Source organism: Ochlerotatus camptorhynchus, unplaced genomic scaffold (assembly GCF_037179485.1).
Source record: "Ochlerotatus camptorhynchus isolate MF236.1 unplaced genomic scaffold, CSIRO-AGI_Acam_v1.1 ptg000248l, whole genome shotgun sequence".
Classification (NCBI taxonomy): domain Eukaryota; kingdom Metazoa; phylum Arthropoda; class Insecta; order Diptera; family Culicidae; genus Ochlerotatus; species Ochlerotatus camptorhynchus.
The window spans coordinates 599,857-621,533 of record NW_027040738.1 but is presented as its reverse complement, the minus strand read 5'-3'; the positions used below and the strand labels follow the sequence as shown (position 1 = coordinate 621,533).

The 21,677-nt window shown below is 45.5% G+C and overlaps 1 protein-coding gene across 1 annotated transcript; it reads right to left on the bottom strand.

The window, feature by feature from the left end:
* Positions 1–10,769: 10,769 nt before the first annotated feature.
* LOC135704783 (RING finger protein 141-like) lies at positions 10,770–20,983 on the bottom strand. Its single transcript, XM_065226285.1, has 2 exons — positions 20,642–20,983; positions 10,770–11,884 (listed from the first exon to the last, which is right to left on the bottom strand). Exons 1-2 carry the CDS (start codon positions 20,797–20,799, stop codon positions 11,158–11,160), a joined length of 885 nt encoding a protein of 294 aa, XP_065082357.1. The 5' UTR covers positions 20,800–20,983; the 3' UTR covers positions 10,770–11,157.
* Positions 20,984–21,677: the final 694 nt, after the last annotated feature.

The window sequence follows — 21,677 nt, the reverse complement described above, 5'->3', positions numbered from 1 at the left end:
TGTTTGATATTACAAACCGCACCGTGCCTTCATTCCGGGTGGTGAGCGAACCTGAAGAAGAAGAAGAAGACCATAAACCCCTTGTTTTGTTAGTGGACCTGGTCTGCGATTCAAGGTTGGACTCTGTGATGATAAATATCACATAACAGGTAAAGTAGGCAGCATCATCTTTATCGAAATGTAAGTATTATTGACAATAATCATAACTAGATTATAGGCAAATTTATATGATAGGTACCTGGATCAACGTTGTTTAAACATGCGCATTCAATCGTGACGGCTAATATATATATATCAATTTAAGTCAAATATATATATATATATATATTCTATAAAATTACTCACTATAAATTTCATGCATTGTTTCTTCTCATTGTAGACAGCGAATAACGAATAGCGAGCAAGGGCGCTATAACCTAGGCGAATACAGCATTCCCTCCGTATGGGTTACGTCCGCACACCGCTCTCTGTTGTCCTTCGACTGAGGTCGGCTGGATCGATTGAGGGATGGCAGTGGATGGGCGGTGCCGTCCACGCTTGTACGGAGGGAGGACTGTACGCTCGAACACAAGGGGTAAATACCTGTGTTCCATCCCAGGAGATCGGACAACCAAGGAGTGTACATTAACTTTCTTAGCTCTGTCACTCCCAACGATTTATATAGTCTATTCTCAAATCCTGCATACGGAGCGGTTGGTACGGTATGTCCCCGCTCTTTGATTACCTGTGGATTAAATGTTAACCACTGTCTATACTTATTAAGTAGACATGGTAAACATTCACTTCCACAAAAATTAACTAAACGCTACACAGTAGGCCTGGCCGCTTTATTGTTTGTTTCACATCCTTGATGTGCAGCAGGCATTAATAATGACAAGAAAAATGATAGATGTATCATTTTCCAGGATTCTTTCAAGTACTGGCTGTGTATGTGTAGACTAGACTAGACTAGACTAGACTAGACTAGACTAGACTAGACTGAAGTGCCGACGCCTGTGGTGTAGTGGTAAGCGTGACTGCTTTCTCATCCCTATGGGTATGGGTTCAATCCCAGCCGAGGTCGGTGGGATTTTTCCAGCCCAGTGGCAGGCACGTAGCCAACATGTTATACAGTGACAGTGGGCCCAGCACAGCAAAATAAACGATTTGAGCCCGGGACATGCTGCCTACTGTCAAACGCTGCTGTTGGTATAGGCCTTGTCACTGGCCTGGATTTTTATGAGGCATAAAAATCTAAAGCCGTTGGTCCCGGCCCATGTGTGTTTAAATGGGTGCGATTTCCTACGCAGGTGTGGAAGCTGCCTTCCTGCACATTCGATTGCCCTCAATGGATGGCAATCGATGTCCGTCGGTGATTGGCACTAGATTGCTGAACAGAGACCGACGTAAAATAAAGGAAAGAAGAAGAAGAAGAAGATTCTGAAGCAATACTGGTTCTCCTGGCTGGTATTGACTTGATTCCACAGCTCCTCTACACCGTTCGAAAAATTCATGTAAATTTCTGCGAGATATAGCGCACATAAAACTAACGCTATATTTGGCATAAATTTACGCGATATTTTGTGTAAATTTAAGCGCAATATCGCATAAATAAGCAATATTGTATACAAGCTTGCAAACGATTTCGCTGTTTATGCCAAGTATAGCACAAAATTGTACGAAGGAAGATTTTACGCGACAGTTAAAATTCAGAATTTTTTTCTGTGTATCGGCGTACATCTGACAATGCCTGTGAAACTACGGTGATTAGCTAGGGCTGCAGCTTCTCATCAGTGACCGGTAATTTTTTGCGTAAAAATCTTCCCATTAATCTTTCACAATGGGGCAGGCAATCCAGTAGACCTCAGCGTATTCCTGGCGTAAAGTAATGCTAGTTGTGTATCTGACTTATCTTCAGCACAGCACGCCACAACGACACCCGCCAATAAACCCATATGTGTCCTAACAGACTCCGCCAGCATTTTATACGCCTTGAATTCAGCAACATCCAGACACCCCTGGATACAAGGGATCCAAAAGGCCGCGCCGCCGAACACCTCATTTGTTTGGGTACCCGGCCATTGCGGTATCCGGGGCAACTGTGAAGCAGATCATCTCGCTGCCACAGGTCGCTCCGGCCGGATGGCCACCACAGTTGTACCCAGTCCGGACGTAAACAAATGGGTGAAAGCATCCCTCCGAGACGCCTGGGCCCGGGAGTGGACCGTTCCTGAGAAAAATAAAGGGCGACTCCTCCAAATGGAATGACATTACGAGCCGATGGGAACAACAAGTCTTATTCCGGTTTCGATCCGGACACAAGTTTTGCGACTCCTGCAACACGATTATGACAGTCGAACACCTGATTGTTAAATGTCCCTGCTTCCATAACATCCGGCTCCTCTATGGAATACCGAACAGCATACGTAACGCCCTCTCTAACGACCCGTCCACGGAAGCAGCCCTAATAGTTTTCCTAAAAGATACTGTTCTATAAAATATAATCAATATACATATACAAAATGACCACGCCTCGAACATGGACACCACTGGAATGAGCCTGGATATCACATGACGATTACCTGACTACCTTCGACAACGACCACCGCCATTCACACCATGATCCGGCAACCACGCTAAGAACCAAAGCAGGAACTGTAATGAACTCTGTTAAAAAAAACTACTACTTACTAAGGGGACTCCCTTTTGGAGCCCCACCAACCCCTAGAAGAACCCCTTCTGGGTTCTCCAAACTCTCAACTATGTACTTAGGGAAGCCCCTTTCTGGGGCTCCCGGAGATGAACCAGCCTGCGGCTGAAAATTTACTTGATGAGCCTTGAACACTATTCCCTCGTATACCGCAAGCTCATCGCGGAAACACCAGAATTTACATCGTCTCGGTGATCTGGCCAACCAGTAATTATCACTTGTTTCAGTAGTTGCAATTCATGATCAATCGTGACGTGACCTCGAGTTCTTCATCAAACTCATCATTATGTTGATTCAGGCCGTCCCGGCATAGTATATCTGGGATTGGTATGCCCTTGCCTCTTAAATAGACGTCACGTGGATTATACTACTATACTCTCGATGGTCAGTTCTTTGCCGTCTATGTAATGGTGAAATTTTTGACATGCAAAACGAATTGCTGCAGCCTCTTTCTCTATTTGAGAATAATTGAGTTCTGTTAAACTTAACGACTTCGAAAGTAGGTGACTAGGTGATATATTCATTGCTTGATCGTCAAGCAGTCCAGTCCGGTTTCGTCCGATCTCTCTCTTGAGTATTAGTTTTGTGACAGTCCGTTCGCGTCTCCCTTTCGCGGTGATAAGTGAAACATCGTTCGATCCCAGTATGGGAAAACCGCCGCGTGGTGATGCGGTTGCAAGCGCGTCCGGGAAGCGTTCCCGTCAGGAAATCGCCAACGCTCAGTCGGCCTCGAAAAAGCTGCTGTCCAACAACCGGTACGCCATTCTGAAAAATGGTGATGAAGAAGAAGGAGAAACTACCACCCTTTTTTGTCAAGGGATTCCCGCTTGGACTTCGGGAAAACATCGAATACTACATCGAGAAAGGCTTCTTGAAGTGCACCATGCGCCTGTGCTTTGAAGGCATCATGCTGATGTACCAGCAAGGAAGGACTACAAGGCCGTTGAAGTGCTGCTGAAGCAGAAAAAATAGGAGTATTTCTCTCATGACATCGAGGAGGACAAGCCGCTCAAGGTGGTCGTGCGTGGTCTGCCCGATATGGAAATCGCCGCGCTGTCGGATGAGCTGAAGAAGAACGGCCTAAGGCCATCGCAAGTCTTCAGGATGAATCGGCACGACGCCTCCCGCAAGTACCGTGACCAGCTGTATTTGGTCCACCTCGAGCGAAACACAACGTGTTTGAAGGACCTGCAGTGTATTCGGGCGCTTTTCCACATCGTGGTTAAGTGGGAACGCTACCAACCTCGCCCCCGTAACGTCACCCAATGCTCAAACTGCCTCATGTTTGGGCATGGGACCAAAAATTGCCACATGGCTCATCGCTGCAACGAATGTGGCAAACAACACGAACCCGAAGAATGCGAGAGCAGCACATCGAGCTACCAGCAAGTCTTGTCCGAAACGTGTGGAATTCATGGAAATCCGCAAAAGGGCCTCCCCGCAGAACCAGCCGGGTCGAAAAAAGGTACCGGCATGCAATGAGCAGAATTTCCCCGCCATTAGCCAACGGCGTCCGATTCCGATTCTTCCACCACTACTGCTCAACAACCGTTTGGCTGCTGCTGCTGCATCGGTCCTGCCAACTGCTGAGGTGCCAAACCATCCGGCTAATCCGAGCCGTCAGTCCTTTGCGGCAACGGTTTCGTCCCCTCCCCCGGGTCTATCGTGGCGTCGAGATGATGCCCTACCATCGCATGAAAACGAAGAGCTACTCACAACAGAGGAACTTATTACCATCATGGCAGAAGCAATCATCATCAAGCGCTCCTGCAGAACCAGAACTGAGCAGATTCTTGCTGCATCACATTTCATCGAAAATTATGGACCGTGAAACCATCAAGATCGCCAACTGGAACGCTTGCTCGCTCAAGAGCAAGATCATCGAGTTCATTGACTTCCTCAACAAACAAAACATCGAGATTGCCGTTATCACCGAAATCCACCTGAAACCGGAGGCAAACGTCTACCTTCCTGACTTCCGGCTTCTAAGACTAGATCGAACCAGCTCCGGGGGAGGAGGAGTTGCTATTGCTGTAAGGAGAAACATCTGCTGTCGGCTTCTGCCGAGCTTCCAGCTGAAAACCATCGAAGCTTTAGGGGTAGAAGTCTCCACTCCTGTCGGTCCTATCACCATCATTGCGACGTTCTGCCCCAAGCAAGCCACCATCAGGGACGGATCGGCAGCAGACCTGCGGAGGGACATCATCAAACTAACTCGACGGCGCGAAAAGTACATCATACCAGGCTTGGGGCAATAGTCGACGCAACCAAAACGGCACCATCCTCAACGACGACCTGCAAGAGGCTCGCTACACCATATTAGCGCCGGACTCTCCCACCCGGTTGAGCCAATCTGGCGTTCACTCCACCATTGACATCCTCATCAGCAACATGGGAGACAACATCTCGCTACCTGTGACCCATCAGGAGCTGAGTTCGGACCACTATCCGATGGTGGCCGAAGTAGGCTCATCTGTCAACCGATTCCAAGCTTCCCGACGCAACTACCATCGTGTCAGCTGGGAGCAGTTCCAACACTGTGTCGACTCCACTGTCGACTACGGTGTCCTTCCGGAGACGCCCGAAGACGTTGACCGGTGACTGCGTTCCATCGAGAAGGCGATATCCCGGGCCAGGGACCAACACGTGCCAGTATCCAGACAGGTGAGCAATACTCTGAACCTTGATAGAATTACCAAAGATCTCATCAGACACCGTAACTCCATCCGAAGGCAATACCAGCGTTCTGGTTTGCGTGTCTTGAAGACCCATTGCAATCGTCTTACAAAAACCATCCAAGCCAGGATGGTGGACCTCAGAAATCAAGATTTTGCTAACAAAATCCGCTGTCTCCCAGATTGTGCAAAGCCCTTCTGGAAACTAACGAAAATTCTTAAAGACAAGCCCAGGCCCATTCCACCACTGACCCCACTGGATCGTCCCGGCGACCCAGTGGTTCATCTGATAACTCCTGAAGAGAAGCCTGCAGCGGTAGGTCAACATTTCGTCAGCTCCCATAATCTCGGACAAAACATCGTCAGCCCTCAAGAATCTGAGGTTGCTGAATATGCAACCAATCCTCATCAGATTCCTAACATTTTTCTAGAGGAAACCGAGATTACGGCTGACGAACTGTTGGCCTACATAAAATCATCTAAAAACATGAAGGCCCCAGGTTTCGACAACATCCTGAATCTGGAACTCAAACACCCGAAGAATGCGAGAGCATGGGGAACGCCGATCCACACTGCGCCAACTGTGGTGCAGCACATCGAGCTACCAGCAAGTCTTGTCCGAAACGTGCGGAATTCATGGAAATCCGCAAAAGGTCGTCCACGCAGAACCAGCCGGGTCGGAAAAAGGTACCGGCACGCAATGAGCAGAATTTCCCCGCCATTAGCCAACGGCGTCCGATTCCGATTCTTCCACCACTACTGCTCAACAACCGTTTGGCTGCTGCTGCTGCTGCATCGGTCCCGCCAACTGCTGAGGTGCCAAACCATCCGGCTAATCCGAGCCGTCAGTCCTTTGCGGCAACGGTTTCGTCCCCTCCCCCGGGTCTATCGTGGCGTCGAGATGATGCCCTACCATCGCATGAAAACGAAGAGCTACTCACAACAGAGGAACTTATTACCATCATGGCAGAAGCGATCATCATCAAGCGCTCCTGCAGAACCAGAACCGAGCAGATTCTTGCTGCATCACGTTTCATCGAAAATTATGGACCGTGAAACCATCAAGATCGCCAACTGGAACGCTTGCTCGCTCAAGAGCAAGATCATCGAGTTCATTGACTTCCTCAACAAACAAAACATCGACATTGCCGTTATCACCGAACTCCACCTGAAACCGGAGGTAAACGTCTACCTTCCTGAATTCCGGCTTCTAAGACTAGATCGAACCAGCTCCGGGGGAGGAGGAGTTGCTATTGCTGTAAGGAGAAACATCTGCTGTCGGCTTCTGCCGAGCTTCCAGCTGAAAACCATCGAAGCTTTAGGGGTAGAAGTCTCCACTCCTGTCGGTCCTATCACCATCATTGCGACGTACTGTCCCAAGCAAATTACCATCAGGGACGGATCGGCAGCAGACCTGCGGAAGGACATCATCAAACTAACTCGACGGCGCGAAAAGTACATCATTGCTGGCGACCTGAACGCCAAACACCAGGCTTGGGGCAATAGTCGACGCAACCAAAACGGTACCATCCTCAACGACGACCTGCAAGAGGCTCGCTACACCATATTAGCGCCGGACTCTCCCACCCGGTTGAGCCAATCTGGTGTTCACTCCACCATTGACATCCTCATCAGCAACATGGGAGACAACCACAATCGCTACCTGTGACCCATCAGGAGCTGAGTTCGTACCACTATCCGGTGGTGGCCGAAGTAGGCTCATCTGTCAACCGATTCCAAGCTTCCCGACGCAACTACCATCGTGTCAGCTGGGAGCAGTTCCAACACTGTGACGACTCCACTGTCGACTACGGTGTCCTTCCGGAGACGCCCGAAGACGTTGACCGGTGTCTGCGTTCCATCGAGGAGGCGATATCCCGGGCCAGGGACCAACACGTGCCAGTGTTGCAATACTCTGAACCTTGATAGAATTACCAAAGATCTCATCAGACACCGTAACTCCATCCGAAGGCAATACCAGCGTTCTGGTTTGCGTGTCTTGAAGACCCATTGCAATCGTCTTACAAAAACCATCCAAGCCAGGATGGTGGACCTCAGAAATCAAGATTTTGCTAACAAAATCCGCTGTCTCCCAGATTGTGCAAAGCCCTTCTGGAAACTAACGAAAATTCTTAAAAACAAGCCCAGGCCCATTCCACCACTGACCCCACTGGATCGTCCCGGCGACCCAGTGGTTCATCTGATAACTCCTGAAGAGAAGGCTGCAGCGGTAGGTCAACATTTCGTCAGCTCCCATAATCTCGGACAAAACATCGTCAGCCCTCATGAATCTGAGGTTGCTGAAAATGCAACCAATCTTCATCAGATTCCTAACATTTTTCTAGAGGAATCCGAGATTACGGCTGACGAACTGTTGGCCTATATCAAATCATCTAAAAACATGAAGGCCCCAGGTTTCGACAACATCCAGTTCCAGACTCTACAACCATCTCAGACTTGGCTACTTCCCCTCGTGTTGGAAGTCAGCTAAAGTCATACCCATCCGGAAACCTGGGAAGGATCCGTCCTCACCTTCAAGTTATCGACCAATCAGCCTTCTCTCAGGGTTATCAAAACTGTTCGAAAGAGCAGTATACCACCGGCTCCTAACATCTGCCGATGAAAACAACTTCTTACTCGAGGAACAGTTTGGTTTTCGGAAAGGTCGTTCGACCGTCCACCAGCTGACTCGAGTGACAAATATTCTCAGACGGAACAAGTCTGTTTCGAAAACATCTGCCATGGCGTTGTTGGACGTTGAAAAAGCGTTCGACAATGTCTGGCATGATGGCCTTGTGTTCAAATTGCAGCAGTACGGTCTTCCAATCTTCCTAGTGAAGAAAGATAATAAACAACTATCTATCGGACAGGACGTTCCGAGTCTCTCTAAATAGCATCACATCGGATGCTTTCAACATCGGAGCCGGAGTTCCACAAGGAAGCATCCTTGGCCCCATTCTATTCAACTTGTTCACCTCCGATATGCCGGCTCTCCCTGATGGTGGATCGTTGTCTCTGTTCGCAGATGACACATCCATCGTCTACAAGGGTAGGGTCATCGGTGCTCTGACTGCCAAACTTCAGAGAGGCCTGGACGTTCTGTGTGAATATTTCAACAGCTGGAAGATCCGTATCAACGCGGCAAAGACCCAGGTCATCATCTTTCCACACTCAAAATCTCCCAGACTTGTTCCGTTTGAAAATAATAAGATCTGCTTAAACGGCTCAGTGGTGAAATGGTCCAAAGAGGTCGTGTACCTCGGGCTAACATTAGACAGCAAGCTTCTTTTCAGGGAGCACGTTGACAAAACCAAAACCAAGTGCAACATCTTGATAAGATCGTTGTATCCACTCATCAACAGGAGGTCTACCCTGTCCCTGAAAAATAAGCTTGCTGTCTACAAACAAATCATCCTTCCCGTAATAGAATACGGGATGCCAATCTGGGAGAGTTGCGCAAAAAGCCACCATCTTAAACTTCAAAGAATCCAGAACAAGATCCTGAGAATGATCCTCAACAGTCCACCACGGACTAGAAACTCTGAGGTCCACCGCCTGGCTGATCGTCAGACACTAGAATTACGGAGAGCTGCCTCCATCGCAAGGTTCAGAGATTACTGTAGGCGATCCGACCAACAGATCGTCAGGGATCTGGCACATTAGGTTAAATTAGGTTAAGTAGGTAGAATAACAAATTAAAACATTCAAACAACATACTTCACAAGAAGAAACATGAAAAACATTACACAGTAAAACACAACATGTACAACATAAAATCAAAAAGTTCACCAAAGATGAAGAGCCCTTCCGGCTAACCTCTTGCCCTGTATTAGCAATTGTAAACGACATAACAAATCAAACATAAAGAAGAATTTTACTGCTAAGTAGGTGACTAACTGACCACCTTGCAATAACACTGCTCTCATCGCTTTCGAACTAGCATCCATCGACAACGTAACAGGTGCATTGACGTCGTAGAAGGCTAGTATGGGCGGAGAAATTCTACGCAACGTTCTTTCCTAAGATTGAACGCTCTTGCTTTCCAACCTTTCATCTCTGACAGGTTTTTAATGAACTTACCGAGGTACGTAATCATGCCTAGAGCTCTCTGCAGCTGCTGCCTATTAGTAGGTTCCTGGAGATTCCGTATTGCGTCAAGTTTATCATCAGTTGCTTTTAATCCGTCGGACGACAGGATGTGTCCCAAGGACTTTACTGATGACGGATCAAACAAGCACTTCTCACGGTTCAACTTTGGTCCTGCAGTATGGATCCGTTTCAATACTTGTAATTTCCTGCAACTCCCTTGAGCTCCTGGCATGAATCAATACATCATCCATACAGCATTCAACGCCTCTAGCATACTGCTTTGGAATACCTCGGGAGCCACTGCCAGGCCAAATGGTAGTAGCTAACAACGATAACGGCCCCACGGCGTTCCAAACGTGAGGCATTTTAATGTGCGGTCACTCACTTGTATCTGTCAGAAACCTTTTGTACAATCCAAGATTGTGAACCGACTAGAATGTTTAAAACGTGCAGGGATTTTCTAATTTGTTGTAAGTGGGTTCTTAAGAGATTCTGATTAACCTGCGATCAGCAGTTTTCCCTTCTTTCGAACAATCTTATCTTTGCAATCACTTCCAATATTTACACACTAGAAAGTTCTTTCTCAACATCCTCTCTGATGCTGTGGGGTACGTTTCTCGATGGTCGGATTTTCCATGCTGGATTACCGACGAGATCAATATCATAAACGTAATTTCGCAAACATCCCAGGCCTTCGTACAGATCACTTTCGTTTATTTCAACAGTGTTAATCCTGGCCTAAAAAAGATGAAGGACAATGCAAGTTTTGCGGCCTCGCGCTGGAGTGACGTCTTCCTTCACAACCTTTGATGAGGCATTGTCGAGAAACTTCACCTGCTATCGGAATTTTCTGGTCGTTGTATGTCAACAGATTTTACGTCACCGATGGTTCGATTGCTACGGAAATATCATGGAGAATCCGCATGGGCAGCACATTGACAGACACTCTTCTTCCATGAACTTCGATGGTCTCAAACCTTTCGTCCGCTCTGGTCATAAACTTTCGATTGAAGGTGCATATCGTACATAAGTGTTAATGATATACTAATTGAATAAGTCTGAGGCATCAAATATTTATTTGGTGTGCCATCAGATCGACTACCTTTCTTCTCTTAAGTAACTTTTTTTTACAACAATAGGTCACTATTTGGTCACTTATTTCTTCAACATGGTCACCAACATCACAATTTTCTACAGCATTACTCGCTACCAGCCGTGGTGTTCATTGCAAGACAGCCTATATTACATGATATCAGGCATAGTCTGAACGTTACTATTAGACTGCAATATCGGCGTTCATTAATGAGATGCGATCATTTTATTCTCATGATACTTTATTATCAAGCATTAGCACATGAAATTACAAGATATTTGTAGGGTGTATAGAATGAATTACTCATAACATTTATCGTCATTATATTCGATTATCCGTTAATTATCATTTGCAACTGATTTCATATGTCAATCTAGTAAGGTCTTAAATTAGTAAACTGTATCAAACAATGGCTTAAAATAATCAATAAAATCTACAAATTACACATCACAAATCACAATGCCCAACAGCCGTGGCAGCCAGTGCCACTGATCGATCACATCACGCTTTCCGGTTCACACACTTCAATGCAGGTACTCATTCCCTGAAAAACAATGAAGAATCATTCCTCTCTGAACCATCCCACTGCAAACTAGAGAGCTCAATTGCATTCACTTCTTGCGCTCATCGACGGACAGTTTCATCAGCGTGACGCAGATTTCCTCACTGATCTCCTCCGCCTCGGGCATCTCCGAGAGGACCCAAGTTTCGTCGGTACTGGCCAGCTCCTCATCACAGATGGGACACTTCTTCTGGTGAATGTTCCACTGCTCGATGCACGGTGTACAGTAGCTGTGAGCACAAGGAAGTGACACTTCCGGCTTCCGCTCCAAGCAGATGCAGCACTCGTTACACTCAAGGTAACAATCTTGGGCACCGCGTAGACCGTCTTCACAGCTAAAACCGGCGCTGCCGCTACTGATGGCATCGACCTGTTCCATCAGAATCGATGCCGTCGTGGTTGCCGCCTGGGGGAATACAAGCGCGTTTGGCGTCTGCGGGCTGATGTCAGGCCGTTCGAACGAACCGGTTCCGCTGGACGAACTGCCATTCCGCCCGGTCGTCGACGTGGAGCTGGAGTGCGTTGGGCTGGAGTTAGGGGTGCGAATCCGTTGCGTCTCAACGGTCACCATCGCGTGCAGATTGGTCTGGAAGGTGCGGAATACCTGCAGAAATTGCTTCAGGTTCAGCAGCTTGTAGCACTCGACCTTCTTGGTGGTGGGATCGACCTTGACGCAGGCAATGCGCACCGTACCCTTCCACAGGACGCTACTGTCCGTTCCCTTCTTGACGGCAAACACCAGCTGCTTACCGTTCGGGTCCAGGCATTTGCGGGATCTGCGGGAGAAACGGAATGCGATATTTGGTGTTATCTTAGTAGAAGACAAGGGCATGCTCCGAAGCTTGTTAGAGGGTCTATTAACACCGACAAACCGACATGAAACTTAAATTTAACTCTTGGTCGAGAATCGATAACGGCCGATTCAAATGTAAACCATAGAAATGTTTTATCTAGATAAAAATAATTTGTCCGAAATAGATTAGACACGAACCTACTAATAGATTTTGTATGCGTGTTCGTGGCTAGGATAAATATTTTCCGTGAACACGGCGGCAGATGTCAGTTTGGTGCTTTGATCAGAAATTTCTTTGTAATTTGTATGATCATTCATGTTGGTTTGTCGGTGGCACTACTACAAAGTTCACTGCACTTCTACGAGATCAATTGAACTTGGATCAACGACAAATCGACATGACATTTAATTCTGACTTATGCCCGAAAATCATGAACGGCCGATTTAAATGTGCAGTAATCCGAACTGTCAAAACCATATGATTTTTTGATCTAGATAAAAATAATTTGTCCAGAATAGATCAGATACGAACTAATTCATAGCTTTTGCATGCGTATTAGATGTCAGTAGTGTGCTTTGGCCAGAAATTCTATTGTTTTTGCTATGGTCATTCGAACAAGATTACCGTCAGTCGGGACGCAAAGTTTTTGGAGCTAGGTTCGCAGCTTCAGGAGGAGCGAGTTCCGGAACAAGTGGAAGAGTTGTCGCTTGATTTGGACACAGTGCCACCGGATGTAGAGCTGGATGCTTCGCAACAGCAAGCGGAGGTCAAGCCAAGGCCAACCGGAAGCGGCGCTGATTGGAGTCTGCAGGAAGAACCATCATTTCACGGTTTGAGCGACACTGATACAACCGATCAGGGGTACTTTGACCTGGATGAAGACACAAGCGTTGACGAACCACGAAGATCACAGCCGTTGACTTCTGGTGCGCTGCCGAAGCGTATGGAGGATTACGTTGTTGGCGTGGCGCGACTGAGTGAGAGTGAACCAAAAAACTAAAAGGAAGTGATCAGCAGTGTCAACAGAACGGAGTGGGTCGGAGCAATGGACGAGGAATACCAGTCTCTTCTATCCAAAGGTACATGGTCTCTCATGCCGTTACCTACGGGGCGACAAGCGTAAGCTCAAAAAGGGTCTTCAAGGAGAAAGAGGACTCGCGTGGGCAGATGATGCTATTTAAAGCAAGGCTAGTTGCCCAAGATTTCGCTCAGCGTTGACTATGGAGAGGTGTTCGCACCGGTGGCTATGCAAACGACACTGACGGTTCTTCTGACTGTCGCAGGTCACCGGAAGTATCATGTGCGGCACGTAGATGTGAAGAATGCCTACTTAATGGAAGCCTAGACGGCTTTGCGGGAGAAAATCGATATCACATCTCTTGGTGAGGTCGGTTATTTCCTCGGCATCCGGGCGAGGAAAGATGAATGTGGAGTGTTCTGCCTCAGTCAACGAGCGTTCATTCGCGAGATTGCTGTTCGTTTTGGGCTAGGTAAAGCGAAGCAGTCGAAGTACCCTTTGGATGTTGGGTACTGGAAGCAGGACAGCGAGGCATTATCTGACAATGAACAATACCATAGTTTGGTAGGTGCCCTCCTGTATGTGTCAACAAAGAAGGGGGTGGTACGGCACTTAATCGAAACGGAGGACTACGAGCTGAGCCTGAATTGGGTGGGAGATTCGCGAGACAGGAAATCTACTAGCGGGTTCCTATTTCAAGTCGGTCATGCAACGGTTAGTTGGGCGAGCCGCAAACTACGATGGAAGCCGAGTACATCGCTCTCTCCGAAGCGGTTTGGTTACGCAGGTTGCTGGATGAACTCGGTGAGAAGCAGCAGGCAGCTACAGTTATCTTTGAGGATAATCGAAGCTGCATCGACTTTGTTTCGTTGGAGCGGCAGAACAAGCACAGTAAGCACATTAACATTAAATTACATCATGCTCCGGATCTGTGTGCTAGAGCAATTATTCAGCTGAAACACTGCGTCACTGAAAACATGATTGCCGACATTTTCACGAAGGCCAATGAAGATTGGTCAGTTCACGAAGAGTCTCGGGCTCATCAGAAAGCAGTAAGAGCAGGAAATTCAGTGTTCAGCGAGCAGGAGTGTTGGTGGCTGTTACGTCAGAGGCGCTATCACACTGAACTTAAGCAAAGAGAGACATTATCAACACTTTGAAATGTATTAACTTGGGTTTTGTGTTTACCTTATTCCTTATTCGCTTTTACGCAATAATAAACACGTTTCGTAAAATCAATCGAGTTTCCGTATTTTTCTACGCGGTCTAAAGTTCCCTGCGGTCGTTTCTCTGCTTTGGTCATTCCTTAAGTGGAACGTCGAGTCGATCTGTCAATCCTGTGATAGTTTTGTGTCAGTGCAATTGATTGATAAGTTTTGAAGGTGATCAGTGATGAGTGCTGAATTAAGAAATTTATTGAAGCGAGAACGCTTTCTTCAACAAAATGGATGTACAATCAATACGAAACTAACGATTTAAAATTGGCTCACTACTTGACTAGCCTATTGGTCCCAAGCAAATCGACTAACGTATCCCATTCTAGTATAAATTCCAGTACTACACTACACGGCGAATGAGAACAACCCAAATTTGAGTTTAGTTCACTCATAATCGCCAAAAGTGCAGGAACTCAGCGATGAGTAAATTTGCCTCATGTTTTCCCAGGTTTTTCCAGGATTTTCCAGGGAAAAAATCTTGAATTTGAGAAAAGTAAAGATTGGATTCACTCAGTCTATTGGTACTACTCCGGGACTGAATAAAATTTTCGTCAATTTTTTCATTTTCCGGCAGATTTTTTAGGTTTTCCACAGCAAACCATGAGACAAATTTTACTCATCGCTGAGTTCCTGCACTTTTGGCGATTATGAGTGAACTAAACTCAAATTTGGGTCGTTCTCATTCGCCGTGTATGTTTGTTTTGATTCACTATGAAAGTTTGACAGATAAAATAAGGGGTTAGTGGATTTTCCTATGTTTCGAGGGGTGCATCGATTAGCTTGGGACCGAAGATACCAGAGCTGAGCCAAAAAGTTGAGCTCGTTTCTTCGGGACCTTCTGGTCTTAGAGTTACCTCTATGGTAATGTCGGCCTAAGTGCCCATAATTTGGACCCATACAAAAATTCAGCAATCGACTAAATTTTCAATAGCGATAGCGAAAATATCAATTAGTACCGTCCCAATGACGCGTTCATCTAGATAAAATTGATAAATAGCATATGGGCTCAATCTTAGATCCATAGGCCAACATTAGAGCCATTTCCCCTAGTTGAGAAGTTCGTACCAAATTTCGTTAAGGATAGAAATGAGTGTCAGAATGAAGTAATCCACGATTGCGTACGCTGCTTTCGTACCAAAACGAAGGTTCATGAGCAGCTAATGGCTGACCTTCCGTCGGAGAGGGTAACACCACTCCCTTACAACGTGTTGGCATCGACCTTTGTGGTCCATTTCTGGTCGCTTATCCTCAGCGCCGTACTCGCCCTGTGAAATGTTTCGTCGTGGTCTTCATTTGCCTAGTCACAAAAGCTGTGCACCTGGAGTTAGTGGATGACCTAACAACACAAGCTTTTTTTTATATCTTTATCAAGGAGACTTTCAGCCCTGGGCTGGTTCGTCTCCCCAACAACACAAGCTCTCCTAGCTTCCTTCAAGCGATTTTCGTCTCGAAGTGGAAAACCTGTCATCATTACGTGCGACTAAGCCAAAAACTACGCAAACTCTTCATCAACCATCAATTCCCAGACCACGCTCAGAGAAGCAGCGAAAGACATTATTGAATTTCGTTTCATTCCGGCGCGCTCACCCAACTTCGGAGGTTTGTGGGAGAGCGCTGTAAAATCGTTCAAAACGCTACTGAAGGGAACGATAGGATCACAAAGCTGATGAAACTTCCGACAAGAACATCAGATGAGATGTGAAGAGAATTGTGACGATAGGTTCAGAGATCTTCCGACTAGAAGTATGGAGCGTTTCCGATGAAAAGTTCAGAGCACTTGTGAGGATAGGTTCAGAGAACTTCCTACGAGACGATCAGATACTTTAGACAAAAAGTTCCTTATTTATTTATTTATTATTATTATAGTCCATCTGACTTGATAGTCTCAATGAAACACTTAAATCTAAATGTAGTCACTCATTAAAAATTAAAAATTGGCCAACAGCAAACGATGACGAAACATCGAGGCATTGATGTCAAAGTCAAATAGGTCAGAGGCTTCGTTGAATTGATGAATCATGGCGACAAAGGAACTGTTTGCAGCATAGTTTGTTGCATGTACTACTTCATGTAGCAAGGTTCTCGGACGGAGTGTTCGGGCAGGAGCATACAGATTAATTTTGGCCAGTAACTCAGGAACATCATATTCTGCGAGTAAAACTTTAGCAACGAAGACGACCTGCGATATGTTTCGTCGCTTAGCAAGAGTATCCAAACCCAGTAAACGACAGCGGTCAGCATACGGTGGTAAATTCAGCGGGTCACTCCATGGAAGATAGCGCAGTGCGTATCTGACGAATTTGCGTTGAACAGCTTCGAATCGTCCACTCCATACAGCCTGGTAGGGATTCCAGACAACACACGCGAATTCCAGTAGTGAGCGTACCAATGAACAGTAAAGGGCTTTAAAACACAGAGGATCACGAAATTCCTTAGATATCTTGAACATGAATCCAAGCTGTCGATTAGCTTTGTCGATCGTGGTTGAGAAGTGGCGAGTGTATGTGAGCTTTTCATCCAACATGACACCGAGGTCTTTAACGTGATCGACACGTTGAACTGCAGTTCCAGCAACGTTATAATCAAACAAAATGGCAGTCCTAGTTCGACGGAAACTAATTACGCAGCACTTTGAGACGCACAGGACCATAAAATTACGTTCACACCAATCATTAAAGATTTCAAGAAGGTTTTGTAGTTCTAAACAGTCGGCATAGCCTCGAACGACTAGATAAATCTTCAAGTCATCGGCAAAAAACAATTTACCTCCTCGTAGTAGAATAAACGTTACATCGTTCACAAATAAAGAGAAGAGCATTGGTCCCAAAGTGCTACCATGTGGAACTCCTGATCTGTTCGAGAAACAGTACGATGAGTAGTTTCCAATGCATACAGTAACTTCACGTTGCACGAGGTACGAGCTAAGCCAGCTGCAGAAGGAAACAGAACATCCAATTTTTTCAAGCTTTGCTAGCAGAACGTCGTGCACAACTCTATCAAACGCAGCTTTAAGATCAGTGTAGATGGCATCCACTTGAAGTTTCTTGCATACATTTTCCATACAGAACGACGTAAAGCTGACGAGATTAGTTTCCACGGAGCGGCCAGGAAAGAAACCATGTTGACATGTACTTATGTAATGCTTGCAGGAAGCAAACAATCTCTCATTTATCAGCGACTCAAACACCTTAGATTCAACCCCAAGCGAGGTAATCCCACGGTAGTTTTCCACATTGCGTTTGTCTCCTTTCTTGAAAATAGGGAACATAGTAGACCGTTTCCATAGTGCGGGAAATTTCTGTTGACGAAGTGACAGGTTGAAGAGCAAGGACAACGGAGCAGCTAAGATATCGGAGCATTTTTTTAGGACTGCAGATGGAATAACACTCGGACCTGGTGAAAATGATGATTTGGTTTTACTCATCACAGAGAGAACCATTTGTACATCTACGGCAAAAACATCCATGTTTACGACGTCGGTTGGCACATCACGGACGGCTCGCTCAATTTCTGCTTGCGATGGGGAGTCATTCGAGAAGACGCTTAAGAAGTGCCTAGCAAATAGGCTGCATTTGTCCTCAGTTGTCAATGCTACGTCATTGCCGAGAAACATTTTTGACGGCAGTCCAGTTTCCTTCCTCTTAGTATTCACAAACGACCAGAATCCCTTGGGGTGGCATTGCAGATTATGTTGAATACGAATTACATACCTCTTGTAAAGAAGCTTGTTGTAGTGGCGATAATCATTGCTGGCAATTGAAAAATTTCGCTTGGTAAGGGTACATCGTCGATGAGTGAGAGCACGGAGAGCTCTAGATCGCACTCGTTTCAGGTTGAGGAGAGTAGCGTTAGACCAAGGCGGTTTTCTTGGAGGTTGGCACTTCGGTACTGAAGCACAAACACAGTCGCGCAACAGGCTATTATAGCGAGCGGCTGCTGTATCGATATCAAGGTCATTCAACACGTTCCAGTTGATCCGGGCAAGGAACGTCTCAGCAAACGGAAATCGGTCTTCCGGAAATTGAGCCGAGTGGAAGTCATGGTTTCATCAAAACGAATTTGAGATCCGTTCGCGATAGATATATCCAAAGCAGGGTGGAAATTGTCAAGAGGAACGATGTCATCAGGCGCTTCAACGACGACACAGTCCAGAAGTGCACTTTCGCTAACAAAAACCAAGTCAAGAAAACGAGACTGGAAATTGGGAACAAGGTTTATCTGGCTCAGTCCATGAAAAGCCGTGCCGTCAACAAGCAAGCGACTGGCAGGAGTAGTTGAAGATGCAGGAGAAATTCAGAGAACTTTCGACTAGCAGTTCAGAGATCTTCCAAGGAGAAGTTCCGAAAACATCCGAGAACTCAGAGCACTTCCGACGGTAGAATCAGCGAATTTCCGTCGGAAAATTCAGACAACTTCAGAGAACTATCAAGGAAAGGTTCAGTGAACTTCCAACGAGAAGGTCAAAGAAATTCTGAGGAGGAGTTCAGAAAAAATCTGAGAAGAAGTTCAGATAACTTCCGATGAGAAATTCGGAGAACTTCCGACGAGATGTTCAGAGAACTTCTGAACAGAAGTTCAGAGAAATTCTGAGAAACTACGAGAAGAAGTTCAGAGAGCTTCTGACGAGAAATTCAGAAAAATTCCGTCGAAAAGTTCAAAGAATTTCCAAGGAGAGGTTCAGAGAATTTCCGACGAGAAGTTCACAGAACTTCCAAAGGGAAGTTTCGAGAGGAAGTTCAGAGAACTTCCGAAGATAATCTCTGAGAAGGTCTCTGAACATCAAGTAGGAAGTGCTCTGAATCTCTCCTTCAAAATTATTTGAACTTTTCGTCGGAAGATCCCTGTAGTTCAGATAACTTCCGAGGAGAAGTTCAGAGAACATTCCACTATAAATTCGAAGAACTTCCGACTAGAAGTTCAGAGAACGACGGGATGTGCAGAGAACTTCTGAGGATAGGTTCAGAGATCTTCCGACGAGACGATCACACAACTTCCGAGGAGAAGTTCAGAGACTTTTTTTTCAGAGTTCAGAAAAAAATCCGAAAAGAAGTTCAAATAATTTCCGAGGAGAAGTTCAGAAAACTTCCGACAAGAGGTTCAGAGAACTTCTTACTAGAAGTTCAGAAATCTTCCAAAGAGAAGGTCCGAGAACTTCGAGGAGAAAATCAGAGAGCTTCCGTCGAAACATTCAGCCAACTTCCGACGAATTCAGAGAACTATCAAGGAGAGGTTCAGTGAACTTCCAACGAGAAGTTCAGAGAAATTCTGAGAAGAAATTCAGATAACTTCCGATGAGAAATTCGGAGAACTTCCGACGAGATGTTCATAGAACTTCTGAGAAATTACGAGAAGAAGTTCAGAGATTTTCTGGCGAGAAATTCTAAGAACTTACGAAGAGAAATTCAGAAAAATTCCGACGAAAAGTTCAAAGAATTTACAAGGAGAGGTTCAGAGAACTTCCGACGAGAAGTTCATAGATATTCCGAGCAGAAGTTCAGAGAACTTCCAAAAGGGAAGTTTCCAGAGGAAGTTCAGAGAACTTCCGAAAATAATCTCAGGGAAAGTCTCTGAATCTCTCCTTCAAAATTATTTAAACTTTTCGTCGGAAGATCTCTGTAGTGCAAAGAACTTCCGAGGACAAGTTCAGAGAACATTCCACTATAAATTCATAGAACTTCCGACTAGAAGTTCAGAGAACTTCAGAGGATAGGTTCAGAGATCTTCCGACGAGACGATCAGACAACTTCCGAGGAGAAGTTCAGAGACTTTTTTTTACAGAGTTCAGAAAAAAAATCCGAAAAGAAGTTCAAATAATTTCCAAGGAGATGTTCAGAAAACTTCCGACAAGAGGTTCAGAGAACTTCTTACTAGAAGTTCAGAGATCTTCCAAAGAGAAGTTCCGAGAACTTCGAGGAGAAAATCAGAGAGCTTCCGTCGAAACATTCAGACAACTTCCGACGAATTCAGAGAACTATCAAGGAGAGGTTCAGTGAACGTTCAACGAGAAGTTCAAAGAAATCCCAACGTAAAGTTCAGGGAACTTCCGGTGAGTAGTTCAGATAGCTTCCGGTGAGAGCTTCAGAGAACTTCCAACGAGAAATTCAGAGAATTTCCGATGAGAAGATCAATGAAATCCCGAGAGAACTTCTGACGAGGGGTTCAGAGTACTTCCAACCAAGCATGGGAAAATTCAGCCCCCCCCCCTCACCCCAATACAGTGCTGTAATAGATTTTATCAAAAGCAACAGCAAACGCATCGAGAAATGTAGGTAAATCCAAGCGAGTAATTAACAAAAGAGAAAATTGACAAAGAGAATCGATCCAATCAGGCCCTTATGAACGCTCACTGTCGAATTGCGTTATCAAAATTTAATTGCACATGATAGTATCAGTATGTACCACCTAATTTGCAATGTACGACTGGTTGGTTGGTTGCTTATCTTTATTAAGATTTTCAGGCAGACGAATATGCGACTGATTAACACCGATAGCAGATATACTCACAAACTGTTGAGATCGGCCAGACACTTCTGAAAGTCCTCGTAGGTGAGGCTTCCGATTTCGGAGAATATTTGCGCCTGCTTCTTGATTTCGAACTGCAGCGAGTCCACCGTATCGCACGGCAGGATCTTCTGCGGTAGACTCGACACCTGCTGGCCCATCGCACGATGGTGATTGGAGAGTGGAGCGGCGGCGACTGCTACGCGGTGGATTCTCACTGGCCCTGTTATTGCACTATACGGCCCGGTCACTGGCCAATGCAGCGTTTCGGAACGGAGAGCGTAAATGGATGCTTGTTTGTTTTGCTACTTTCTGATCACTAGCTTTTGTGTTCCGGTGATTCCGATGGATTCTTTTCTGTCTGTTATCAGCGCAGTGGTATAGAGCATACTGATGTCACTTTTAGGTTTGACGTTCTCGACGTGTTTATGTTCTTGATTACGTGTTCATTACATTTGGTTTTCCGTAGTATTGTTTGCAAAGGATACCATTTACCATGATAGATGGACAATTTTCACTAAAAGTTGTTGCTTCAACTAAATAAAGATCAAATTACTATTACAAAAAATTAAATGTATTGACATTTTAAGATATAGTTAGGTTAGAAAAATTCAATAGAATAAATCAATCCTTTAAATTTGTCGGACCTCTTAACGGAATCCCTTTATGAAGAGCTTTGAGTGGGTTGGTTTATTTCCTTTAAATTCCGTTATAATTGCTTATCTTTTGACAGATACGCGTATTTCGTCTACTACTTGCAGACTTCATCAGTGCCAGTTGAGTACTTGGCACTGATGAAGTCTGCAAGTAGTAGACGAAATACGCGTATCTGTCAAAAGATAAGCAATTATAACGGAATTTAAAGAATAAATCAGTTTTGAACAAGTCATGTGCAGCTCGAACCAATACAAAACATCGGAAAACTGTGTGCGTGCGTGAACGTAAACCAAATGAACAGCCCTCCCTGCCCAAGGAGCACAGAGAGAGGTTCACCAGATTGTGAAATATAGTTGGATTAGTAAACCAAAAAATCAACGTA